This window comes from Schistocerca nitens, chromosome 2 (genome assembly GCF_023898315.1).
Source record: "Schistocerca nitens isolate TAMUIC-IGC-003100 chromosome 2, iqSchNite1.1, whole genome shotgun sequence".
Taxonomy (NCBI): domain Eukaryota; kingdom Metazoa; phylum Arthropoda; class Insecta; order Orthoptera; family Acrididae; genus Schistocerca; species Schistocerca nitens.
Genome location: NC_064615.1, coordinates 804,018,148 through 804,042,644, shown reverse-complemented (window position 1 = coordinate 804,042,644; position 24,497 = coordinate 804,018,148). Strand labels below are relative to the sequence as shown.

Sequence of the window (24,497 nt, the reverse complement as noted above, 5' to 3'; positions counted from 1 at the left end):
CAATCTTCAAAAGTTACATTGTCAATTACTTTTTTACCTTCACGTTCAACTGTGTGTATCTCCCCTATGGCCAACCGTCGTATGACATTTGTGTTCTTATCCTCTCAGCATATTTTCCTGCATTTCTCCCCATTTAGCAAAATCACCTTGTACAAACATAGGTGTCAATATACCGGGTGATCAAAAAGTCAGTATAAATTTGAAAACTGAATAAATCACAGAATAATGTAGATAGAGAGGTACAAATTGACACACATGCTTGGAATAACATGGGGTTTTATTAGAACCAAAAAAATACAAACGTTCTAAAAATTTCCGACAGATGGCGCTTCATCTGATCAGAATAGCAATAATTAGCATAACAAAGTAAGAGAAAGCAAACATGATGTTCTTTACAGGAAATGTTCAATATGTGCACCATCATTCCTCAACAATAGCTGTAGTCGAGGAATAATGTTGTGAACAGCACTGTAAAGCATGTCCGGAGTTATGGTGAGGCATTGGCGTCGGATGTTGTCTTTCAGCATCCCTAGAGACGTCGGTCGATCACGATACACTTGCGACTTGAGGCAACCCCAAAGCCAATAATCGCACGGACTGAGGTCTGGGGATCTGGGAGGCCAAGCATGACGAAAGTGGCGGCTGAGCACACGATCATCACCAAACGACGCGCTCAAGAGATCTTTCACACGTGCAGCAATATGGGGTGGAGCGCCATCCTGGATAAACATCGTACGCCTCCAGCAGGTGTTTACCAGCCAGTCTGGGGATGATGCGATTCTGTAACATATCGGCGTACCTCTCCCCGTCACGGTAGCAGTTTTGCTGTCCAGCGGCATCTGTCGGACATTTTGTGAACCTTGTTTTTTTTTTTTTTGTTCTAATAAAATCCCATGTCATTCCAAGACTGTGTGTAGCTCACTATCTACATTATTCCGTGGTTTATTAAGATTTCAAAGTTATACTGACTTTTTGGTCACGCTGTATAACTGATGCAGAAAAATGCGTTCTGGTGTTTTTGTCCCATGTACCAAAACGTTGATGGGTTTGCGAGCAGTATAAATCGGTTTCGTAGGCCACGGAACCATGGACGAATGTGTGGGCATTGTTGCTATCATTATCACTGTGTCAGCCACGCCCAATATGAGAGACGCATGCACTGATAAAATCGAAGCCACCTGTCCGTTTCTGTGCCCCTCTCGTAAGTGACCGTCGGCATCTGAGCGGTGATCCCTTTCCCATTCATACGAACCGCAGACAGTAGTGACGCGGCGGCGGGTGCTGACGCAACGGTAGCAGCTATTTGCCTCAAAGCAGACCGCGACGCCGCCGCGAGCGACGCTCTGCGCATGCGCGGGAGCGCGCCGCGTTCGCAGCTGGCGAGGCGGACACCACTCCGCGGCCGTACACGGACGGAGGCGCGCGCGAAGAAGTAGGTCGCAGCGTGGCACCCATGGGGTCGGAGGACGCCGCCGCTGCCGCCGGCGACGGCAAAGTGGTGCTCAAGCGCAAAATCACGCTCTTCAACGGCGTCGCCATCATCGTGGGCACCATCATCGGCTCGGGCATCTTCGTGTCGCCGGCCGGTGTGTACAAGGAGACGCGGTCCGTGGGCATGTCCATAGTGGTGTGGCTGGCGTCGGGGCTGTTCTCGGCGCTGGGCGCGCTCTGCTACGCCGAGCTGGGCACGTGCGTGCGGCGAGCCGGCGGCGACTACGGCTACATCCGAGAGGCGTTCGGGCCGCTGCCCGCCTTCCTCAGCCTGTGGGTGCAGCTGCTGGTGCTGCGGCCCGCCACGCAGGCCATCGTCGCGCTCACCTTCGCCCACTACGCCACTGCGCCCTTCTTCCCGGGAGTCGCGCCGCCGTCGGACGCCGTGCGTCTGTTGGCTGCTGCCTGCCTTTGTGAGTAACCTGTTGCCGTCAACAGTCGCACCCTCCGCTTCCAGTTTGGGTTGGAGTGTGATACAGCACATCCTTCCCGCCCCTGCCCCCTTAAATCTTGGTTGTGGTGACAGACATCTGTATCGTAGCCCGAGGTCTAGGTTAGATTGAAAGGTGATAATTTGGTTGTGAGTTAACGAAACAAACGAATGTGAACGTTAAATAAAGGTTGTGGTAAGAGATAGTCTTGCACAGTAGTCTCATGTTTACGATCGCGCCGTATTTAAACATACTAGGTAATGGAAAAGTCTCCGATGAGTACTCCGATACGTGCTACGTACGTATATCCTACATAAGCTACGAAACATGCGATGAGGTCTACCACGTAACCTTAACCGTAGTTTGTGTTGACGTGCATGCATTTTCTACCCGTAAGGGCAGGGTGGCCCTTTATAAACTAACTTACTTTCACCCAAATACCAAATAAAGTATGAGAAATAAATCGTTCGAAATGTAAGTCTCAAATAGCGCAATGCCATTTTTACGGGTACGGAAGGAACGCGAGAGATTCATTTAACAGTGAATAATTTTTTTTTTTAGAACAGTTGTATTTTCCTCAGACAGGTGACTGTTCAGTTGGTTTCTATAAACGCATAGCGCACACACTTCCGTGCGTTCGTTTTTGTACTGCCTCAGCTGTCAGTGAAACGTTTAAAAGTCACTGAACCTATCCATGCATGGCATCTAACAAATCTGCTATAGTGTACTAACGAGCAGCAGCTCGAAAACTGTAACTTTCTAGCAATTTTTTTTATTATTAAAAATAAATCCATCTCCTGTCGCACTACGGAGTTTACATTTCAAATATAAGTTCGTTTTTCTTTGCTTTTAAATTAACAGTGTGTATATTTTCGCAACAATATTCCCCGAATTTCCGACGATTTTTGAGTCTTCAGTTGAGAAATTTTGTTAAAAATATATTGTATATTAGCGCAAATTTTGCCGAGCGTGGTTACCATCGCCCAGGAAGATATAAGCTAGTCATACGAAACATTTGTTTTACTGAATTCCGTGAGGGGACTCTTCTATATACGCAGCTGATCTTATTCACGTTAACCTAGTGCGTAAATTAATTCATTTAATAAGCAGCAAAATGACGCAAACTGAACCACTGCACTCGTATTCAAGAAGACGTGCTTCCAAACTCTATTTAAAAACTGAAGCGGAATTTTTACTCCAGTTACAGATCACAGTTTTTGTAATGTATCAGATTATTAATTTTGGTCCGTAATTACTGATTACACACAGTTTGATAATCATAATGGGACGGCATATGTAAAATGGTACAGCTACAATAAAGAGACAAACAACTGCCGCATTTTTAGATATGCTGACTTGCTATGGTACGCAAACTGTGTGTACTCAATTCCGAAGGTGGTATATACGGACAAATTAATGACGTCATCTATAAATTTTTTGTGGTCCTTAATTGGGTGCTGTTCAATAAGTTTGTAACAAGATGCTGCAGTTAAATTAATCGGAAAAGAAAAACATGACCGCCGAGAATTTGCAATATGACTGCAAGTTCATACCACCTCCAACGGGATCATGCTCCGCTTAAGCAAACCAACCTTCGGTCTGATGACAACTTTGCTTAAATTGACAGTGAGTTTGCTCAGTTCCATACAATTAATTCACTAGTGGGTAATATTACATGAGTTGATTATTAGCATGTTAGCGAGGTACGGAAGATGAGAATCTTTGTCACGCATTCCAGAACTGTCACTTGTTGCTTCAATGTGAAATTCGAATCCAGCAGTAGACATTGCAACAGCAATATCTCTTTACCAGTTAAGTGACCAACGCTCTAGACCACCGTGTTTTAGTGCTATAACTGTTAGGACTATGATGTTGAGTATACTAACGTAGTATTGTTTCAAGATCACAATTTCGTGTGTAACAAAGGCTAAAAATACACTTCACAAAGAGTTCAAGGAGAGAGATTTCTTTCAATAATGTGTCAGGAAACGCGTGATTTTCAGAAACAGGTCAGACAACGTAAGGTAACAATCTGGTCAGGTTATGAATAAAAATAAATTCATATGAAAATGTTTTCCTTTTTTTTAAGTATAGCAAAAATCATTGGACCAAAGAGAAGTATTTTATGCAGCTAATGAAATCAGTATATTTACAGATAACACACTGCGTACAACATTTTGAAAACCGGATAAAAATCGCTTAAAATGACAGATGATACGCACATTGCTTGCGCCAAGTGAAAAAAGAAACCTGAAGTAGCATTCTGCGTGAAGCGTGGAGAAATAGTATAGATGCTATGAGATTGAACATGCTTCGGAGATGGCGGTTTAACAACTCGTAGGCATCCCGTGTAACACGTGGGCCCGACCGCGACGCCACCTGCCTCGTTCCGCCAGCGGTCAATACCGCTTCGCAAGCCTGCCAACTCTGCAACGTTGTTGGTACCGTAAGCACGCTGCCGTAGTAAACACCGATGCTGTAGGGCCAAAAAAATATTTTGCTTAATAAAAAAATAAAGAAATATCAGCGACTCGCATCTAATATCCTGCCATTAGAAATAGTGAGGAAGTATTACGCAAATCGTGTTCCGTAAGAGACATATTGCGTTATTAATATGATTCCTTTGGGTTGCGAGTTTCAACTGTTTGCGTGTAGCGTTCATTTATTTTGGAGGGCTATTGAAATTTTGGCAGTGGAGAGGGCATCTTCGTTATGGTATATATAGCAGTTTATAATCATAGTAATACGTAAGCGGTTGAAACGTATTAGAAGTTTGCGCCTGTCTTGTTCCAAACGCTATGGGAAACATTTGCAAACGGTACCATGGTTATTATAAGAAACCGCCATGTTTTATCATTAACACACATTACTGGAAAAAATAAATGAGCATATGGCTTTCTGCATTAATTTTACAATTAATTTTACAATTAATTTTACAATGCTTAAAATCGTACCTGTCAAACAGTAGTAGTTCTCATATTGTGCTAGCTTAGAAGAGTAAAAGTAGATTCACACTTGATGTCAACCTGACTTGACGAGACTAACATCTCGTCAGATGATGTTTCCACATGGCGACTTGGTATCGTGTCATTGTGCTCAGTAATGAACGATAAAAGTTTGCGTACGCGGAAAGTACGCGTCCATCTTGCGAAAGACCGGATACAGGATCACCATTCAGTTACTAGACTTGAAAATAGTCAAATTTGTTATGCCGAAGCAAAATTAATTAAGGTTGTTCATAACAGGCAGTAAATATTGGAACTCCAATGGCAATAGCGTCACATGGATATTTCCACTCTACGCGTCCTCGGACACCGAAGCGGGTTCTCAATATTTAATAATTCAGAAGTAATTGTGGAGAAACTAAACTGTTCTGTGAATTCAAAAACACTCGATATTACGTAGCCTTTGATGTGGTGATTCTAAAAGCAAGGTTTGAAAAACTATAATTATAAAATTATTAATAGCGATGTTTTACTTTGTTTCTCGCACTCCATTTTAATAGAAAACTTGTGATCGGCAGCGGCACGAATTTATAGACTTTTTGTGGCATCCACCGATCATAACCAGGATGGCAGTACTCTTATAACATCAACCAGATTGTTTCTTTACACTGATCATGAATTTACGGATTTTACTCCCTCTGCCTCCTGACAGACCTGAGGCAAAAGATTTGCTATTACTGCAAGATTTGAATGATACTCATTGGATGTCTTTTCACCTCGTTATTTGCAATTGATCAGCATATGAGGATTAATGTACAGAAATATGACGCGCTACTTGTCACAGACAAGAATATGGATATATTGTTGTCTTACATCAAAAAGTAGAGTACATAGACTGCAGAATATAACCACTACCACCATCTGGGGAATTACAGCAACATTGAAGACTAAAGAAAGTATTATCCACCAAAGATTTGGTTTTTAATCTGCGGAGTAAACCTCTTTCAAGCTTCCTTCTTTGAACGTTCATAGCACTTGAGGAACACTACAATAAAATCATTCACATTCTGTTTGTGAAATTCTGAAAAAAGTATATTTTCCAACATTTTTTCCTCGGTGATCTTTAAACTCAATTCTAGATTGTTGCTGTACTGTAGTCATCAATGCAATAGTGATTATCTTCATCATTGTTGGCCACAACTGTTTTTGAGTGAATATAAAAATTTTATAGTTGTTCCAAATTACTCTACCTTGGACAAGGAATTATTAAAAAAAGAAATTTAAAGAAGACTTGTGAGATAACAAAGAGTTTGTTATGTGACAACTGCAACATGATAGGTCATGCTTACGTTTTTATGAATTTACCAGGGATTTCATACATTGACTGGTAGAATAGAAGTTGTCAAAGATAAAAGTAAATCTTTTGCCTCAGTTCAGTGTCAGAAGGCGGAGTATCAGTATAAGGAAACAATCTGCTCGCGAAAGGCAGAGGTCCCGAGTTCGAGTTTCGGTCTGGCACACAGTTTTAATCTGTCAGGAAGTTTCAAATCTCTATAATGTTTTAAATGGCCAGCCATCTTGGTTATGATCGGTACATGTCGCAAAGTCTCTAAATTCTTGCTGTTGCCGTTACAGGTTTTCTGTAAAGACCGGCTACGAGAAACAAAACATTTTCATAATTTTAATATCATCGTTTTTTAAACTTTTTTTTCAGAATCTCCACATCATATATAGCCTATGTAATATCGAATGTTTCGAATACATGAAACACTTTAATCTCTTCATGATTACTTGTGCGTTATTGTATATATGATCCTCTTTAGTGGCAGAGGACGCGCTCATTGTCGAAATATCTGTGTGTCGCTGATGGCTTCATGACTAATGTTACCTAGTGTACTACACACACGCACGCACAGCTCGGAATTGAAAGAAAATACGATGCAGACATTTTAATACATGAAAAATCATCATTTATCTCTCAGATTATATACATACGAAGAGAAATCGTTAATTAGAAGGCAATATATATTGTCCTTTTGCTTTATTATATGCATCTCGTACCTCTAGCCAAATAACATCTCGCTCAGTGTAGTTGATTAATGGTTTACTTCCGAGTATTCAGTCGAGTTGTTTCCATTTTATTGACAACATTTCTAAGACCTAAGTGCCGGAAGCTGTAGCCGAGCGGTTCTAGGCGCTTCAGTCCGGAACCGCGCTGCTGCTATGATCGCAGGTTCGAATCCTGCCTCGGGCATGGATGTGTGTGATGTCCTTAGGTTAGCTGGTTTTAAGTAGTTCGAAGTCAAGGGGACTGATGACCTCAAATGTTAAGTCCCATAGTACTTAGAGCCATTTGAACAATTTTCTAAGACCTAAGTTCCGGAGTGGGAAGGAGCGCCTGGTCCCACGAATCTGCCCGGCGGACTTGTGTCGAGGTCCGGTAAGCCGGCCAGTCTGTGTATGGTTTTTAGGTGGTTTTCCATCTGCCTCGTCGAATGCGGGCTGGTTCCCCTTATTCCGCCTCAGCTACACTATGTGGTGATTGCTACTCAAACAAGTTCTCTACATACGCGTACACCACCATTACTCTACCACGCAAACATTGGGGTTACACTCGTCTGGTGTGAGACGTTCCCCGGGGGGTCCACCGGGGTCCGAACCGCACAGTAACCCTGGGTCTTTGTGGGACGGCGGAGACATGACGTAGACTGCGGTAATCGTCGTGGGGTTGTGGACCACTGCGGCTGCGGCGGGGACGGAGCCTCTCCGTCGTTTCTAGGTCCCCGGTTAACATACAACATACAAGACCTACGTAGTCGTCTTCTTCAGATGCTGCTACTTGTGCTCTTGAGCTGCCTGGACACCAACCAGATGGAGTCCTGTCAGCGAGTATACGTACCAGTACATCTCGCAGCTCTTGAAAAAGACGACAAGGCAGATAGTCCAAATATTGTGTATAAAACGAAAACAACAACTCGGCCGAACACTCGGGAGTACACCCACCATTCATCAATCACGCCTAGGAATCCTTTGAGGCTGTAGTTGATTATTTCATTGATTCAAATGGTTCGAATGGCTCTGAGCACTATGGGACTTAACATCCGAGGTCATCAGTCCCCTAGATTTAGAACTACTTAAACCTAACTAACCTAAGGACATCACACACATCCATGCCCGAGGCAGGATTCGAACCTGCGAGCGTAGCAGCAGCGCGGTTCCGAACTGCAGCGCCTAGAACCGCTCGGTCACAACTGCTGGCGATTATTTCGTTGTTGAAGCGTTTTCATAAAGAAGTATTTCGGGTAGCGTATGGATGGCTGGTGCAGGATTTTCTTCGTCCGTTTGCTGTAAAACCTAAAAAAGATTACGTATTGACATATTTGGTAGCCTTCGCAGGAGAACACACTAAGCTAAAGTATTAATTCCTTGTGCAAGCCTGAAAGTAAGTCGCTAAGGCAAAGCAAACATTAAAACAAAGGTTAAGAACATACATAAGTACGAATCATCTCCTGTACTATGATGTAAGATGCTAGCAATGATGAGGTTGCGACAAATTGGTCACTAGGCCAGTTGGTGTGGAGCGGTCTTTTGAAATACTGTGCGCATTTTTTTCTTAAGTTTTCGCAATGTCCAGTACGCATTGACCAAAATTTTTCGCATGGATAATACAGTTACCCTGCGTGACAATTTGAATTACTAAAAACTTATGAAATTTCGACTACAAATTAACAAACTGTTGATACATGGAATGTGAAGACACTTCGTATGATCAACAGTCTGTATTTCATGTGTTTACAGAACCACTAACCATTCGGAATCAAAATCAGAGATATAAATTTAACCGTAGGCTAACTCTAATTATGCTCCAAAATTCTTTTCAGGGTTAATGCTTTTACGGCCCGGCTTGCAGAAAGTAAAAGTACATTTGCAAATGCCAACAATAGTTAAATAATGATTGTAAAAATTACTAGTAAGCTTATGAGATACTGACTACATATAGTAAAGGATAAACCAAGAAGAACGAAATAGTTTAAAAAGATTAATCCATTCTTTTCTGTTCTGTCGAAACGCATGTCTTCCGCTACAATCAATTCCTAAACTATTCCAAATGTCGGAGGATATTTTCGACAAACGACAGTAGGTGAAAACGGGGGGAGGGGGGGGGGGAATGTGTTGCTGTACGGTTGACAGTATTCTTAATATTTTTATTCACACGGGTACAGAATAAAGTTTCAACGGTTGTGGAAAGCTCTCGAAGAGGAGAGTATATTGAATATGCGCCCCATAGTTTGCAGTGAAATTTTTCGCAGAGATGGCGGGAAACTTCATAAATGCGAAAGTCAAGTCTGCCAGTACAATGCCGTTTCCACCCCATTACCCAAAACTCCCCTCCCCACTTCCTCCCCCGCCCCTGCCCCTCCCCATCGCCGCCCCCTTCCAGTACGTGCCACAAAGAGATCATTTGAACTGCCGCTATAGGTACCACATCGTACAAATTAACGTATGAGTCCTCAAGATGGAGTTTTCGCTCGTTAAAATCATCGTTACTGTTTTCCATCTGGTACGGCCATGGTGGAAAGGCGTTATCATCATCACCGTATTTGCCTTCTGCTATAAAGAAAAGTTTACCCTATGATGTAGCCGCTCGTCTCTTCGAAAGTTTCATCGGTTGCTTCCGTTTCCTTCTCTTCTTCTTCAGCTTTTTCAAAAAGTCCCATTAAATCATTTTACCTGAACAAGGAGAAAGAAACGTTTTACTTTAATTTGTTTGTGGCTTCATTTTTTTTAAAAAATTAGCACTGCCATTATTCTGTTGTCGTGCGCATCGAAATATGCCACGGCGGGTCACATGTGTTCGTCGATTAAATTGTAATCCACCCCCATCCACTGTAATCCACTCCATTGGCTGCAGCAGCCGCTCCCAAACGTGCCACTACAAGCCGGTTCTCGCTGTGAAGAACATTTTTATTAGAACCGTAGCAAAGCACTTCTTATGAACAGCACTTTGACAGATGGGTGTTTGTTCAGTATGCAGCGTATCATATTTCCTCTGCCATATTCGCAAGTTTGAGATGTCAAAAACTCGCGAAAGAAATATGGGTCTTATCCTTACGTAACTAATGGATCCTTCTGCGAAAAGTGTACCGGTTGCTCTATTCACTTAAATTGAATTATACTAAGATAGCCAGAGTTAATGTGCATAAACAATATCTTTTGGCTGTTTTCATCATATTGAGGGAATGATAGGGTAAGTCTGCTTGTAGCATCTCCAATACAGAACCTGCATTTGGTGTGTTGCTTTCAGGTGGAAAAAAAGCTTTGTAGTTGTCCAAGAGAACTCGCTACGTGTAGTTGTCAGGGCAAGAAACACGAGTCTTCTAGATTTACTTCGCAACACTTGAATTGTTGATAGTAATACTGTACGCTAATCCGGAAAATGGAGCCTTTTAATGCTGAATGGTAATTCAGTTGAAATGAATGGAATTCGTGATATGAACAGTGACTTGCCTTTTTCAGGCTAGTATTTCCGCTTCTGTGGTCTTGTTTAGAAGCTACTTTTGCGAGGGCACATCGGGAACAACGAGCGAGTTTTGGAATTCTGTTGGGAAGTTTACGCTTTCGACTTGGTTCGTCATATTCTGGACTCACTGAGTTATTTGTTGAACTGCGTCATTTTCAGTTAGTAAAATTATTCTCTCATACAACCATTCTTGGTTTACGTAGTTTTTCTCTATAAGGCCTAGCGCTCGCGGGTGATTTTTGTCGCCGCGACAGTTTCTTCACTCCTGTTCAGTCTGTAGACATATACGTAAACGCGCGCATCTCACGACAAGACAGCGGGTGGCACGTCCACCAAATCGCGAACAAACGCTGTCATCACGCCGCTAGGTTTTGATAGCCGCGCACGCACCGGTGACAAAATTGTCATTCTCCGTGCATTCTCCTCTCCGTAATTGCTTTCCGACCATCGACACAGTTACACGCATACGTGCCATCAGTGTCTTCGCATAGCGTGGCTTTGCACGGAAACGATATCAATAATGACGTTCTTGTAGAAGTGGAAAGAAGACCTGCACCTTTCCACAATTATTTGAAGGATTATTTGGACATAATATGAAAATTTAAAGACGGGGAGAAATCAATCGAATAATATATCCAAGTGGTTTGCACTACTTGTCGCCATAACAAAAAATGGAACAAGTAAGTTTTACACTTTAATTTTTAAAAAATTACAGTTATTTCAATGGCAGGTACATAATTATGTATAACAATATGCAATAGAGTTGGGTAGGTACAGTCAACTGCACATCTCCCTTGCGATTTTATTGCCTACCCTTGCGACGAAGATGCAAAATAACTGCGTATGTTTGCTGCTAATATGGTTCTGTTGTCGGATTTCGTGAAATGTTGCGGAAATTCGTAAGCAGTATCAACCAATCGAATTCCCTTTTTACAACATTCAAAATAGAGTAGAATGCAGCATGATTTTTCCTATAACGTCATCAAAATTGGGACTTGCGTCAGGAGACCTGTTCAAAACTTGCCATTTATTGTAAAGCATACCGAAAGTACACACAGTGATACAACGTGCCTATAGTTGTAAACTATCTTGAGCGAAAACTCCATCTTGAGGACTCATACGTTAATTTGTACGATGTGGTACAGTAGTCAGTGACTTTCTTTCAATTCGGTGGTAAAATGTGCCTCGTCAAGCCAAATGCCTCATCTGCTACCAGAAGTGAAAATGACGTCCCTTTTCCACTTTCGACACTACGCAAAGTGCAATCGTTTGATATATTTATTTCATTTTCTTGCAACCTTTTACCCATGTTTGAATTTTCAGATATACGGGAGTTCTTAGTTACTCCGTTCCCACAGACGTCTACTCGTACACATACGAATTTGTGATATCCATCTACCCATGCCATAAGAACTAGGAACAACAGTTTTTATAATTTAAACACTGTGGACGCCTGTTTGCCTGTTGCATTTTGTTTGCCGTCAATCGCTCTCAGTATATTAGGAAAATTGGTCTGTTGATAATACTGGTTAGCGACAATCAGGCAGCCTGCACTCTTCTCTAGCATGAATAGTGGGTGCAAATTACAGAGTTCGGTAACATTGGCATAATAGTTTCTCGTATTGTGATACCATCTAACAAAAATTGAAGTTACCGCCTGTAGAAACTGGCCCCGGTCGCGAGGTACAAGAAACTCTTTGCTGAGCACAAGTTAGGCAGAAAGGTAATCATCACTTACAAACACATATGTACAAAAATATCGTAGGTGTGACTACTTAATTATCTACCTATTTTAGTTGATATTTATAACTGCAAACCAGGACGCTGAGGTTGGGGGCTGAGCTTAGGGACAACAACCATATCTCGCAAAAACAAATTGTTACGAATCTCTCACATGCGCCTGGGAATAATTTACGGAACAACCCTCTACGACGACACGGCAAACGAAAAATGGACTTACAAATCGGTACGTGTTATGCAACTGGTCTGTGAAATCTTGGGCATGTGCAAAGACTGGTAGACAAGTTAGATAACTCCAGCGTTAATAATGCTGCAATGCTGGAGGATACATACAGAACCTCGGACATTACACCATGGTTAACAGCGTTGTACAAACTGAAAAGCATGCTTTTCTCTTCAAACGAGTTAGTTTAAGCAGTAATCAGGTTCGATGCACTGAATGAAAGAAAGTGCTGCATACGAGTGAAACGCCAATGGTTCAATAGGTGACAGTAGTTCGTGTGGTGTGAATGGTGGGGAAATTTCACTGTAGTTCCTGTAATTTCGTTTATCTCCTCCTTGTGTATAGTGAACACGATTTATTCCTTCCATTCAAAAGATATTTTTTCATCTCGACATATTTAAAGAATAAGATGAAACAATTCCTCGTAACGTTTATGATCACCATATTTTAGCAATTTCATTCGTATGATAGTTCCAACAGCTTGGTGGTTTTTCAATTTTTATTTTTTCATACTTCCCATACTTTTTCACTGAGTCTTGATGCAGAATATGCTGTCTATTGTTGACCTGTTTTTACGAAAACTATTCTGCTAGACCTCTGTTATGTCCTCGGTACAGGTTGTGATAGTTGATTTGCTGGGTCATTTACAAGAGATTCAGGTGTTGTACGACCGAGGACATAACAGATGTATAGCGGAATAATTTTCGGAAAAACAGGTCAACAATAGACAGTATATTATTCTGCATCAGGACCCTCAGTGAAAAGTATGTGGAAAAAAAAACGAACATCGATTACCTGTTCATACACTCCTGGAAATTGAAATAAGAACACCGTGAATTCATTGTCCCAGGAAGGGGAAACTTTATTGACACATTCCTGGGGTCAGATACATCACATGATCACACTGACAGAACCACAGGCACATAGACACAGGCAACAGAGCATGCACAATGTCGGCACTAGTACAGTGTATATCCACCTTTCGCAGCAATGCAGGCTGCTATTCTCCCATGGAGACGATCGTAGAGATGCTGGATGTAGTCCTGTGGAACGGCTTGCCATGCCATTTCCACCTGGCGCCTCAGTTGGACCAGCGTTCGTGCTGGACGTGCAGACCGCGTGAGACGACGCTTCATCCAGTCCCAAACATGCTCAATGGGGGACAGATCCGGAGATCTTGCTGGCCAGGGTAGTTGACTTACACCTTCTAGAGCACGTTGGGTGGCACGGGATACATGCGGACGTGCATTGTCCTGTTGGAACAGCAAGTTCCCTTGCCGGTCTAGGAATGGTAGAACGATGGGTTCGATGTCGGTTTGGATGTACCGTGCACTATTCAGTGTCCTCTCGACGATCACCAGTGGTGTACGGCCAGTGTAGGAGATCGCTCCCCACACCATGATGCCGGGTGTTGGCACTGTGTGCCTCGGTCGTATGCAGTCCTGATTGTGGCGCTCACCTGCACGACGCCAAACACGCATACGACCATCATTGGCACCAAGGCAGAAGCGACTCTCATCGCTGAAGACGACACGTCTCCATTCGTCCCTCCATTCACGCCTGTCGCGACACCACTTGGAGGCGGGCTGCACGATGTTGGGGCGTGAGCGGAAGACGGCCTAACGGTGTGCGGGACCGTAGCCCAGCTTCATGGAGACGGTTGCGAATGGTCCTCGCCGATACCCCAGGAGCAACAGTGTCCCTAATTTGCTGGGAAGTGGCGGTGCGGTCCCCTACGGCACTGCGTAGGATCCTACGGTCTTGGCGTGCATCCGTGCGTCGCTGCGGTCCGGTCCCAGGTCGACGGGCACGTGCACCTTCCGCCGACCACTGGCGACAACATCGATGTACTGTGGAGACCTCACGCCCCACGTGTTGAGCAATTCGGCGGTACGTCCACCCGGCCTCCCGCATGCCCACTATACGCCCTCGCTCAAAGTCCGTCAACTGCAATACGGTTCACGTCCACGCTGTCGCGGCATGCTACCAGTGTTAAAGACTGCGATGGAGCTCCGTATGCCACGGCAAACTGGCTGACACTGACGGCGGCGGTGCACAAATGCTGCGCAGCTAGCGCCATTCGACGGCCAACACCGCGGTTCCTGGTGTGTCCGCTGTGCCGTGCGTGTGATCATTGCTTGTACAGCCCTTTCGCAGTGTCCGGAGCAAGTATGGTGGGTCTGACACACCGGTGTCAATGTGTTCTTTTTTCCATTTCCAGGAGTGTAGATTTTCAGGAAGCCTACAATTCGTTACACAGAAAAGCTATGGCAAATCATGGCAGAATACGACGGAACCCGTAAAAAAAAAAAAAAAAAAAAAAAACTCACTAGCCTGGTCAGAATGTGTATGGAGAAGGCGGTATGCAGGATGACATTCTGCGGCCCGTTATCCGACTGTCTTGAGAACAAAACTGGACTGAAGGAAGGTGATGCTGTATCCCTACTTATCTTTAACACTGTCGTGGAAAAAGTAGAGAAAGCAAACAAATTACAAATGAAAACATCACAGATAAACAACCAAATATGCTAGCTTATGCAGATGAAAGTTTCAATAGGAAGTAGTGGCGAAATTGAAACGCTGTTCAAGAAACTAAATGAAACCACTTTAAAAATAGTTCGAAGGAAAAATGTGACTATAGGACAACGTGATAACCTTCAAGTGAAAGCTACACTTTCAAGAACACTACGAACTTTAAATAACATGATGTAAATATAAGTGACTGCAATAGAAGACAAGCCGAATACCAAAGTAGACTACGGAAAGCAAACACAGTTTATTTTCCTTGAAAAAACTTCTATCTTCCAAACTCTTGACGAGGGTAACCAAGCTGTAACTCTACAACGTAGTCATCAGGCCAGTACAGCTGTATGGAGCTTGAGCAAAGTAGAAGAGCACGAAGTCACAGTCCTCTAAAATAAAGCGTACAGAAAATTCTTTGGGGCAACGTTCCACTGAGCAACACAAAGAGGGGTTTGGAGACCCAATAAAGAACTAGTTAAGCTAGCCAATCAACTCTCGGTAATGAACATCGACACCGCGAGACTTTTGCAATGGGCAGGCCATGTTGCCAGAATGGACTCCGGCAGAATAGTCCGTCATATGTGTGGCAAGAAGAAGGAAGACTCAAGATTCCCTGGATGACCAAAGAGCAGATGGCTACATGAGGTCACCGCAGATTAAAGAGTGTTGGATATCCCTGGGTGGAAGGATGTTGCGCAAAACAGGAAGAACTGAAGGCAGATAATGAGAGCGGCGCGGGATCGTACGTCCCAAAGAAGCCAACGGAGTGAGTATGTGTAATATTTCTTTTCAGGTAAACTGGCGCTAAAAGGATGAAAAATGTTAGAGCTTGTTTCTCAGGAGAGCTATGTGAACGAAAATATACCAAATTGGATGAGGCCAGTAAGAAACGAAGAAATTTTTTTTTTTTTTAAATTTCTCCTTCCAAGCATGGAGACACGAGATTCCACAGCAAATGCAGCCTCTGTGCAGAAAGGTGATTGCGAAAAAGATAATGGAGATACCGATGAAGATAATAACACAGCGAAGGCAACATACCCGACAGAAAAATACGAATAAAAAACCCTACGAGGAAATATTCATGGTCATTTTATATAAAAAAAAGAGATGACGAAATTAATTTGATTGAGATTTCGGCGAAAAATAAATATGAGGACTACAAGAAGGAAAACGTTAAAAACCGTCCAAGAGGCAAATAAAACTACAAATGGCTCTGAGCACTATGGGACTTAACATCTGTGGTCATCAGTCCCCTAGAACTTATAACTACTTAAACCTAACTAACCTAAGGACATCACACACATCCACGCCCGAGGCAGGATTCGAACCTGCGACCGTAGCAGTCGCGCGGTTCCGGACTGAGCGCCTAGAACCGCGAGACCACCGCGGCCGGCAAACTACAAATCAAAAAACTACAAATCAAGAAAAATGACAGAATGATGTACTCTTCATAACTCTCTGAACAGCCGGATCCGTATGGGCAAAGCCAGTTTGGTCACAGGTTAAGCGTATAACGAAATTATTCTCCTATGTGTATACCAACTGTAAGTCTTCAATATTCCCAGATCAAACCCAAATATCATATCTCCCTACCAACGACGAGTCCTGAAAACCCGGTACTTATGTTATTTCCATTCAACGTCTCCTGAAGACTTCACAACCGCCTCATCTGAATCAAATAGTTTTCAGTCCTGTTTCTTCACAATTTGCTGCTGACACAAATGAAGATTCCAAAGTATACGACATTTGCCGGGACTCCAATATCAGCGCGGAAAATCCTGAATATGATTTACGATTTTATTTCATTACGAAACATTAGATTGATATGATTATTTTTATTGAAGTTACTTTATTATCTGATCTTCCTAATAATTATATTATACTTATAAGTTTACTAGAAGCAGTGATCAGTAACGTAATGGGCGGACGTATGCATCAGCACCACTATGTCGAAGTTTATAAAACACTGTGTAAAACTTTTCACTTATTAGCCTGCCTCTCCAAAGTGGGAGCACCCAGTCTTCTTTTTTACCGTGTTTTCTTTTACCTCTCATGAGTTTGCAACTAATATCCGTCTCTTCAAAATCCAATCGACAAACGACACTTGGATTTAAAAAGAGGTGTGATGACTCTCGTCCTTCATGAGTACACTCCACTTTCATGACTTGCGGGAAACTTTTTTGTGACGGTGGCAAAAATCATCCATGCGTGCTAGCCCTAAGCGGATACACTACTTCGAATAATTGTTCCTCTCTCTTTACTGCGTTACACAGCTCATCGGGTAACGCGATTTTACCGGATTGCGGATAAATGCGGGATGTACCGTTTCCAGTTTCTGTTCTAGAACATTCGAGAATATTCTAAACAATTCTAAACCATCATCAACACGTCAGATTATTCGTAAAAGCTCTAGAACATTAGAGCACAATCTTGAGTTTTTAATGAAAAACGTATTTTGTGAAAGAGACATGTTTGGTGACCACGATGTGGTAGTGAACACTTCAAACACACACATTTCCACAACCACTTTAGTCCACGACGGATAACTCAATGGTAGTAGTTGTCGTCGTCGACGGCTGATACTCATGTCCGATTTTTCCTTTTTCTCCTGCATTTCCATTATTGCACTGCTGTTCAGGTACGGAGATGCCTTTGATGGCTTAGCAGACGAAGCCCGACATGAAAGATGCGGCCATATACATTACACAAAACAGAGGATGGAGAATATGACTGGGCGTGGCAAAGTTTGCATCTCTGAATTTTTTTTCATTTTCCTGCTTCCGACGTTCCTGCGCAAAATGTAAGACAGCAGCTGAAGTAATTCTGCGCCAATGTTTACGAGCTTCTTCTGCGGCGCAACAGTTACTTGGTTCAATGTTTAGATTCTTTAGGTTCATCCTGAATTGTTCCTTATAGCACTTCAGAGGAGCACCACGGGGCCTTCTACCTGTGCTCACTTCGCTATACAAAATCTGTCGAGGAAATCTGTTCTCATCCGCTGGACATGCCCTCCATCTGAGTTGGTGACCAGTAACGGTGGCTTCTGTACTGTACATCCTTGCCTTCTCAAGAACAGTAGACTTTGATACGAAGTCATGCCATTTCATGTTCATAGTTTATCTAAGTTTTTGTTGGTTCAAGTGTTCTGGTTGCTTAAGATCAGGGCGATATAGTGTCCAGATTTCGCAGTAGTAGAGGAGGGTAGAAACAACTGCTCAATGTCCATCAGTTTGGTGCATAGTGTCAGATCTTTATTCAGGAAGACCCGAAGTAGGAGACGTCCAAAAGCAACATGGGCAGCGTGCGTCCTGTTCTACACGTCCTTTTCTGATGAGCAGTTAGTTGATAATATATTTCCTAGATAGAGGAAGTGACCTACTTGTTCCAAAGGTATGCTGGAAACAAAGATATTGAAATCCGGAAAGGCAGGTCCAGGAGATGACTGCGCCCATACTTTTGTTTTTCGTATGTTGATGGTCAGGCCAAACCGTTTGTATGCAGTACCGAAACAACTTAGGCCGTGTCCCACGTGAGCGACAGAAGCGAGCGATTTCTGGATACGCGACACACCAGCCACAAGCAGCAACGTCGGGCGAAAAGTTCGGTGTCCTGCGTGCGAGCGACCATGTCGCGCTTCAATATGGCTGCTTCTAGCCAACCAGCTGTTTCTATAAAACGGCGCCCCTAAACTGTAGAATACTGTAGCTGGAGAGTAAGGCTACAAAATTAGGTTTACTTAAGAAAATAAATCGAAAAGGAGTGCTGTGCATGAAATTTACAAAAAGAGAGGAATCTCCATGGAGAATTTAATAAATATCATCAACTACGAAGATCACCATACAAATTCTTCGAATACACGTGAATGAGCAGAGGAGTATTCGACTATCTCATCAATAAATTAAATACGAATGTTTTTTACATGATCAAGAACTTTTAATAGACGATAAATGCGGAAGATTGACTGACTGCAAGACGAACTACCCTAAATCCAAATGTAAGTTTACTGAATGCGTTCAGGGGATAACGTCTAGCTGTGGTGGAGCGGTAGCGTTACAGACAGTGATTGCGTGCTGGGTACAAATCCCGTGTCTTCTTATATTTTAACTGACTCAGTTACAATTCTGAATACTAAGTTTTATGTTTACTGTTTACACTGCATCGTTCAGTAAACTTTTAAGGTCTTGCCAAAGAACTTGATCTTTAAGTGTATACACACCTATCCCAGTGTATCACACACATTAAACTCCTAATAAGTTACAATGAACCATGAAATTTTACAGATATTTGATGTTGCGAACGTAATTCATCATAAGTCAGTGTTAAGGCCAAGCGTTTCAATTAATCTAAATAGTCTATAAATGAAAGCATACAAAATTTTTGAAAAGAAATTCAAACGTTTTGTGTAATGATTTGTCTAAAAGTATGAAATAAAAAATATTAGGGAAACATTTGGTGCACCTCATTTTCTGTTCATGATTTCGAGCATCATTCAAAGGCACGTAGAACGTTTCTCTGATCTACTTATTTCTTTTACACAAATAATTTAATAAAATATTTGACTGATTTCTTTAATTTTTTATTTTCAAGTTTTATTCAGGAAGCATGATCTTTCTTACTCCTCATTTGCCTTCCTAACGTAGTTGATTCGAAGGAAGCCTTTTTGGCATTTGAATACCACACCAATGTATCTTTTTATGTACGAAATAGTTAGGCCTTGAACAGATGAAACTTTTGATACTTCATTTGCATAGCTTGGCAGCAGCTTTTCGTGAAATATTTCAATTTTTCCTCAACTTATTAATTAAGTTTTCGTGAATTAACCTGACTACTTTCAAGCAGTTAAATATTTTCATGCAAAACTAGACCTCAACTTGGTCAGTTTGATACCCGTTTACCTGTTTCTCTCCCTTTCTTTGGCTATGAAAATTCGGACAACACCTCATGGTGTAATTTATAGGGAGTCTTGTTTTCGCCCTGCTCACGCGTTTACAAAAACGTATAGAGTGTTAATCATACGATAAAATAGTCCTTTCTGCGTGCTGTCATTTCAAAAATCGTCCTTTCGATATCTTGAACCGTTTATGAGATATGACGATTTTTTACGACCACTTGATTCCCGAAGCGCAGAAAAGGTTCCGACGCGCCGCGAGCAACCCGTCCGCGGATATCTCAAGAATGAAAAGAGATATCATTCCGGTCTCAACTTTAAATACAATTTAGATATATTGGTTGCATTTCATACGCAATAATGTATGGCCTTAAATGAACTATAGGGAAAGTCTACACAATGTGATTTTACCTCTGCACATTCTTAAAAATTTCGTGCAGCCATTTACTCAATTTCTTGTAGCACAGTAAGTTTGACGAATAACGAAAATAAATTCAGAGCTTTATAGTTTAAAGATATCAAGCTGTAAGATGCGGAAGAATCAAATTTTTTCACCAAGTAGTTTTCTTAAAATCGGATGATAAGTATTTCATAGCTGCCGTCGCGTCCGCACCACTGCTTTGCCGAGACGACACGAGGCTGTCGCTCTCTGTCGCGCGTGCTGCAGCGACAAGATTCAAACACGTTTGAATTCAAACGTCGCCAGTTGCGGCGGGAGACAGGCGGCGACACAGATGTCGCTCACATAGGACACTTCCGTGACTATACCCAAGGTTGTGTTTTGTCGTCTGAAGCAGTCGCGCGCTGTCGATCGCTTCTGTCGCTTACGTAGGACGCAGCCTTACAGACAGTTGCAGCTCTGTAGTTGTTTGAGCTGGAGAAGCATTGTCGTTAGCATACTGCTGTTCAGTTACCTGAGTGAAATTTGTCAACCATTTAGAGTGTAGCCTGGATTCATTAAATATCCCTCCGACAAATTTGAATTTCAGCTCTACTCCTGTGTTGTTTACAGATGATGTCTAGTAAAGCAACAGACGGTGTCTCACAAAGCTAGGTACAGAGCAAACAATGTTGGCGCCAGGAGACATCATTGCTTGAGCCCATTAGTAATAATGGTAGTACCTAATACACAAACCATTAATTGATGCACTTAACTTTCCTAGAAACAGTTGTAATCTCAGAGGGAAAGAGAAGTGTCTAAGAACACTCCTCTTATTGACCATCCATGCCCAATGCAGATGGGTTCAAAATGATGAATCTCCGATGAACTGTCACTACTTTACCATCATATCTGAAGAATGCAATGTGATATTCAACGAGATAGACTTCGGATAAGATTCAAAACAAATGATGGAGAATGTCGAAGGGAATTTCGTGACAGATTCAATTTGTGTAACCGACGGAAATCGAACTTTCACATCAGCCTCTCTCCCCTCATCACTTAACTAGCCACGTGTTAAAGACACGTGTTTCATTTATGAACTTGCATGGTTTTAGAATATTGATCCACTCGGGAGCCAGCTAGCAGATTGCAGAATGGTGCCTTCCTCCGTATTGCATCGAGTCAGAGTTTTTTCTTCTGGGTATGGAGAATAGAAATGGCATTAGAGTGAGACACTGCAGCAGTCAGACCTCAACACATAGTTTTAACTGGTCAAGAAAGCACTTTGCAGCGTTCTTCGTTCACGTACTACCTCATTCTGTTGCTTTTGTGGCAGTATTCTCCGGTTAGAGGAATATTTGCGTCTCGCTGCTACAACTATGTGGCGGCGCAAACACCTTCGCCATTCGTACGGAATATTTAATTAGACATGCAGAGGAACTGAAGATTATGGCACGTTTCACGTGGTGTCCCCGAGGAATGTGATTTGGCCACTGCTGTTTATAATAAGTACTAACTTAAGGTTCAAAAATGGCTCTGAGCACTATGGGGCTCAACTGCTGTGGTCATCAGTCCCCTAGAACTTAGAACTACTTAAACCTAACTAACCTAAGGACATCACACACATCCATGCCCGAGGCAGGATTCGAACCTGCGACCGTAGCAGTCGCACGGTTCCTGACTGCGCGCCTAGAACCGCGAGACCACCGCGGCCGGCACTAACTTAAGGGGATGATGTTAGTTATTGTCACGGTTATCTACGAGAAAGATCATTCTGGAACGGGGCGGAGGCAAGAAACTAGCACATAACGAAATTTTAAAGTGTTGTAATCTTTGATAAAGACAATGATCACATTTAGAGTAAATTTAGTGGTGTTAAATTTGGAAATAACAACGTGTGAGGATATAGGAAATGGAAGACTCACATACGCTCAGATTGTAAGTAAAGCAGATCACAGGCTTCGATTTGTGGATAGGGCAGTGTGAAACTTTGATTTGTCTAATTCATAGACGCTTACAAAAACTTTTGTAAGAGTTACATTATAACTCTGTTCATGTGTGTGGGATCCATATCAGACCTCACCAACAGTGGACATTAGTACGTCAAAACAAGTCTCGAAACTTCCTGGCAGATTAAAACTGTGTGCCCGACCGAGACTCGAACTCGGGACCTTTGCCCTTCGCGGGCAAGTGCTCTACCATCAGAGCTACCGAAGCACGACTCACGCCCGGTCCTCACAGCTTTACTTCTGCCAGTATCTCGTCTCCTACCTTCCAAACTTTACAGAAGCTCTCCTGTGAAACTTGCACAACTAACACTCCTGAAAGAAAGGATACTGCGGAGACATGGCTTAGCCACAGCCTGGGGGATGTTTCCAGAATGAGATTTTCACTCTGCAGCGGAGTGTGCGCTGATATGAAACTTCCTGGCAGATTACAACTGTGTGCCCGACCGAGACTCGAACTCGGGACCTTTGCCCTTCCAGGTTTGGAAGGTAGGAGACGAGATACTGGCAGAAGTAAAACTGTGAGGACCGGGTGTGAGTCGTGCTTCGGTAGCTCAGATGGTAGAGCACTTTCCCGCGAAGGGCAATGGTCCCGAGTTCGAGTCTAGGTCGGGCATACAGTTTTAATCTGCCAGGAAGTTTCATATCAGCACACACTCTGTTGCAGAGTGAAAATCTCATTCTGAAAACAAGTCTCAATTGTCACAGGATAAAAACGCTAAATATCTCGAAAAGAGTGCATGGAAAACTCAAAAGAACTAGTATATACGGTGGAATGATTGACTATTGTGTAGTCATATATGTGTAGCTCTCGTAGAGGCGGAGAAGGAAGAGGGTGTAGTCGACGACGCTGTGTAGATCGAGAAGATTAATTAGGTTTTGCTAATAGCAAGCACAGAAGCATATGAACAATCATTTTTATAGTCCCCGCCCGCCGTTGGATCGGGTAGTAGCTAGGATATCTTGAACCAGGTCCAATTTTCCGGGCACGTCGAATGAGGTGTATCCACTTACTTCTGTGCAAGTAGGTGTCTTCGTCCATAATCTGCAGCAAATTCAGATCTCGTCGAGCCAGATCGTTAGTAATGTGGTCTAGCTGTCTCTTCCTTAGCTCTCCTCTCTGTCACTTTGAGATTATTTTTCCTCAAAAGATATTCCAGAAGCTGTTCTGTGTGTGTTCATTGTTTTGAGATGACGTAACCATTTCATCTCTTTTTCAACTCGGATCTTATCAAATGCTTTATTTCATTCAGACAAGGTGGCTTTTCTCATCGTTATGTAGTTTGTCACTATCCGTTTTCTGAGTCACATTTTTTAAGAATTTCAAGTCCATTGCTTGTAATTTGCCAGTACTGTACTTACGTTAGTTTGGACGCAGATTTCTAAACTGTATGTGGTAAATGACTTAAGGAGCTCTGGTGGAGTGCTAATCACTAGCGACTCGCCCCGACTTCACATGGGCAGCGCTAAATATCTGCAGTCAGACTACTTGTATGGTTGAGCGGTAGTAAATTATACACGCAAACCTTCCTCATGAATCAGTCTATCTATTAGTGAAAATCGTATCAAAATCCCGAAAGCAGTTCCTGAGATTAGCGTTCACATGCAGACAAAAAATGCAGAGGGGACGTTATTTCATTATAGTTCACCAAACTTTCACGAAATATGTACAGATTATATAAGCTGAATCAGCTGCTCTACCTATGGGTTTTATGCAACCCACAACGCCTTAAAAAACGATGCGTGAGATTTTCATACTGTCTCGCTCGCTACGCGCAAACTATTCTAAAGAAAAAATGGACAGGACGTTTTTGTAGAATCTTTTGTGTATTTAAATTTTACACTGGGTTACATATTCGCTAGAGGCCACGTTTTTCAAGTTATGCAAGAAAAACGCGTTTGAAGTTCACTTTTGTACGTTTTTCTTGTATAATTTGGAAATTACGGCCTCTTGCGAAAATATTCCAGTACAGAAGTTCGCTAAGTTGAATTTCCTACAAAACGGTCCTGTTCATTTTTTTCTGTAGGACTAACAGTTTCTGTGTGGCGAGGGAAAGACAATGAAAATCTTGGTCATGGTATCTGAAGGTGTTGTGGGTTGCATCAAACCCTTAGATATGGACAGCTAAATCACTTGAATACAAAAACCTTCATTGTGAATCAGTCTTTTAGGCAGCGAAAACCATATGAAAATCTTAACAGTACGAGGGTTGAATGAAAAGTAATGCCTCCACCTTCGGTAATTGGGTTTGGATGGGAATATTTTAATAAATCAAACGCAGAAATAATCCTTAGAAGGTGATCTTTAATATTCACTTTTCCACATAATAATCAGCCAATTGGATAC

At 42.4% G+C, this 24,497-nt stretch overlaps 1 protein-coding gene across 1 annotated transcript in view; it reads left to right on the top strand.

Moving 5' to 3' along the window:
* The first annotated feature begins 1,401 nt into the window (after window positions 1-1,401).
* LOC126237060 (large neutral amino acids transporter small subunit 1) overlaps window positions 1,402-24,497 on the top strand; it is a 355,654-nt gene continuing 332,558 nt past the window's right edge. Inside the window, exon 1 of the mRNA XM_049946846.1 lies at window positions 1,402-1,904. Within this exon, the coding sequence (XP_049802803.1) occupies window positions 1,454-1,904 (451 nt within the window). The 5' untranslated portion in view covers window positions 1,402-1,453. The remainder of the gene's footprint in view (window positions 1,905-24,497) is intronic.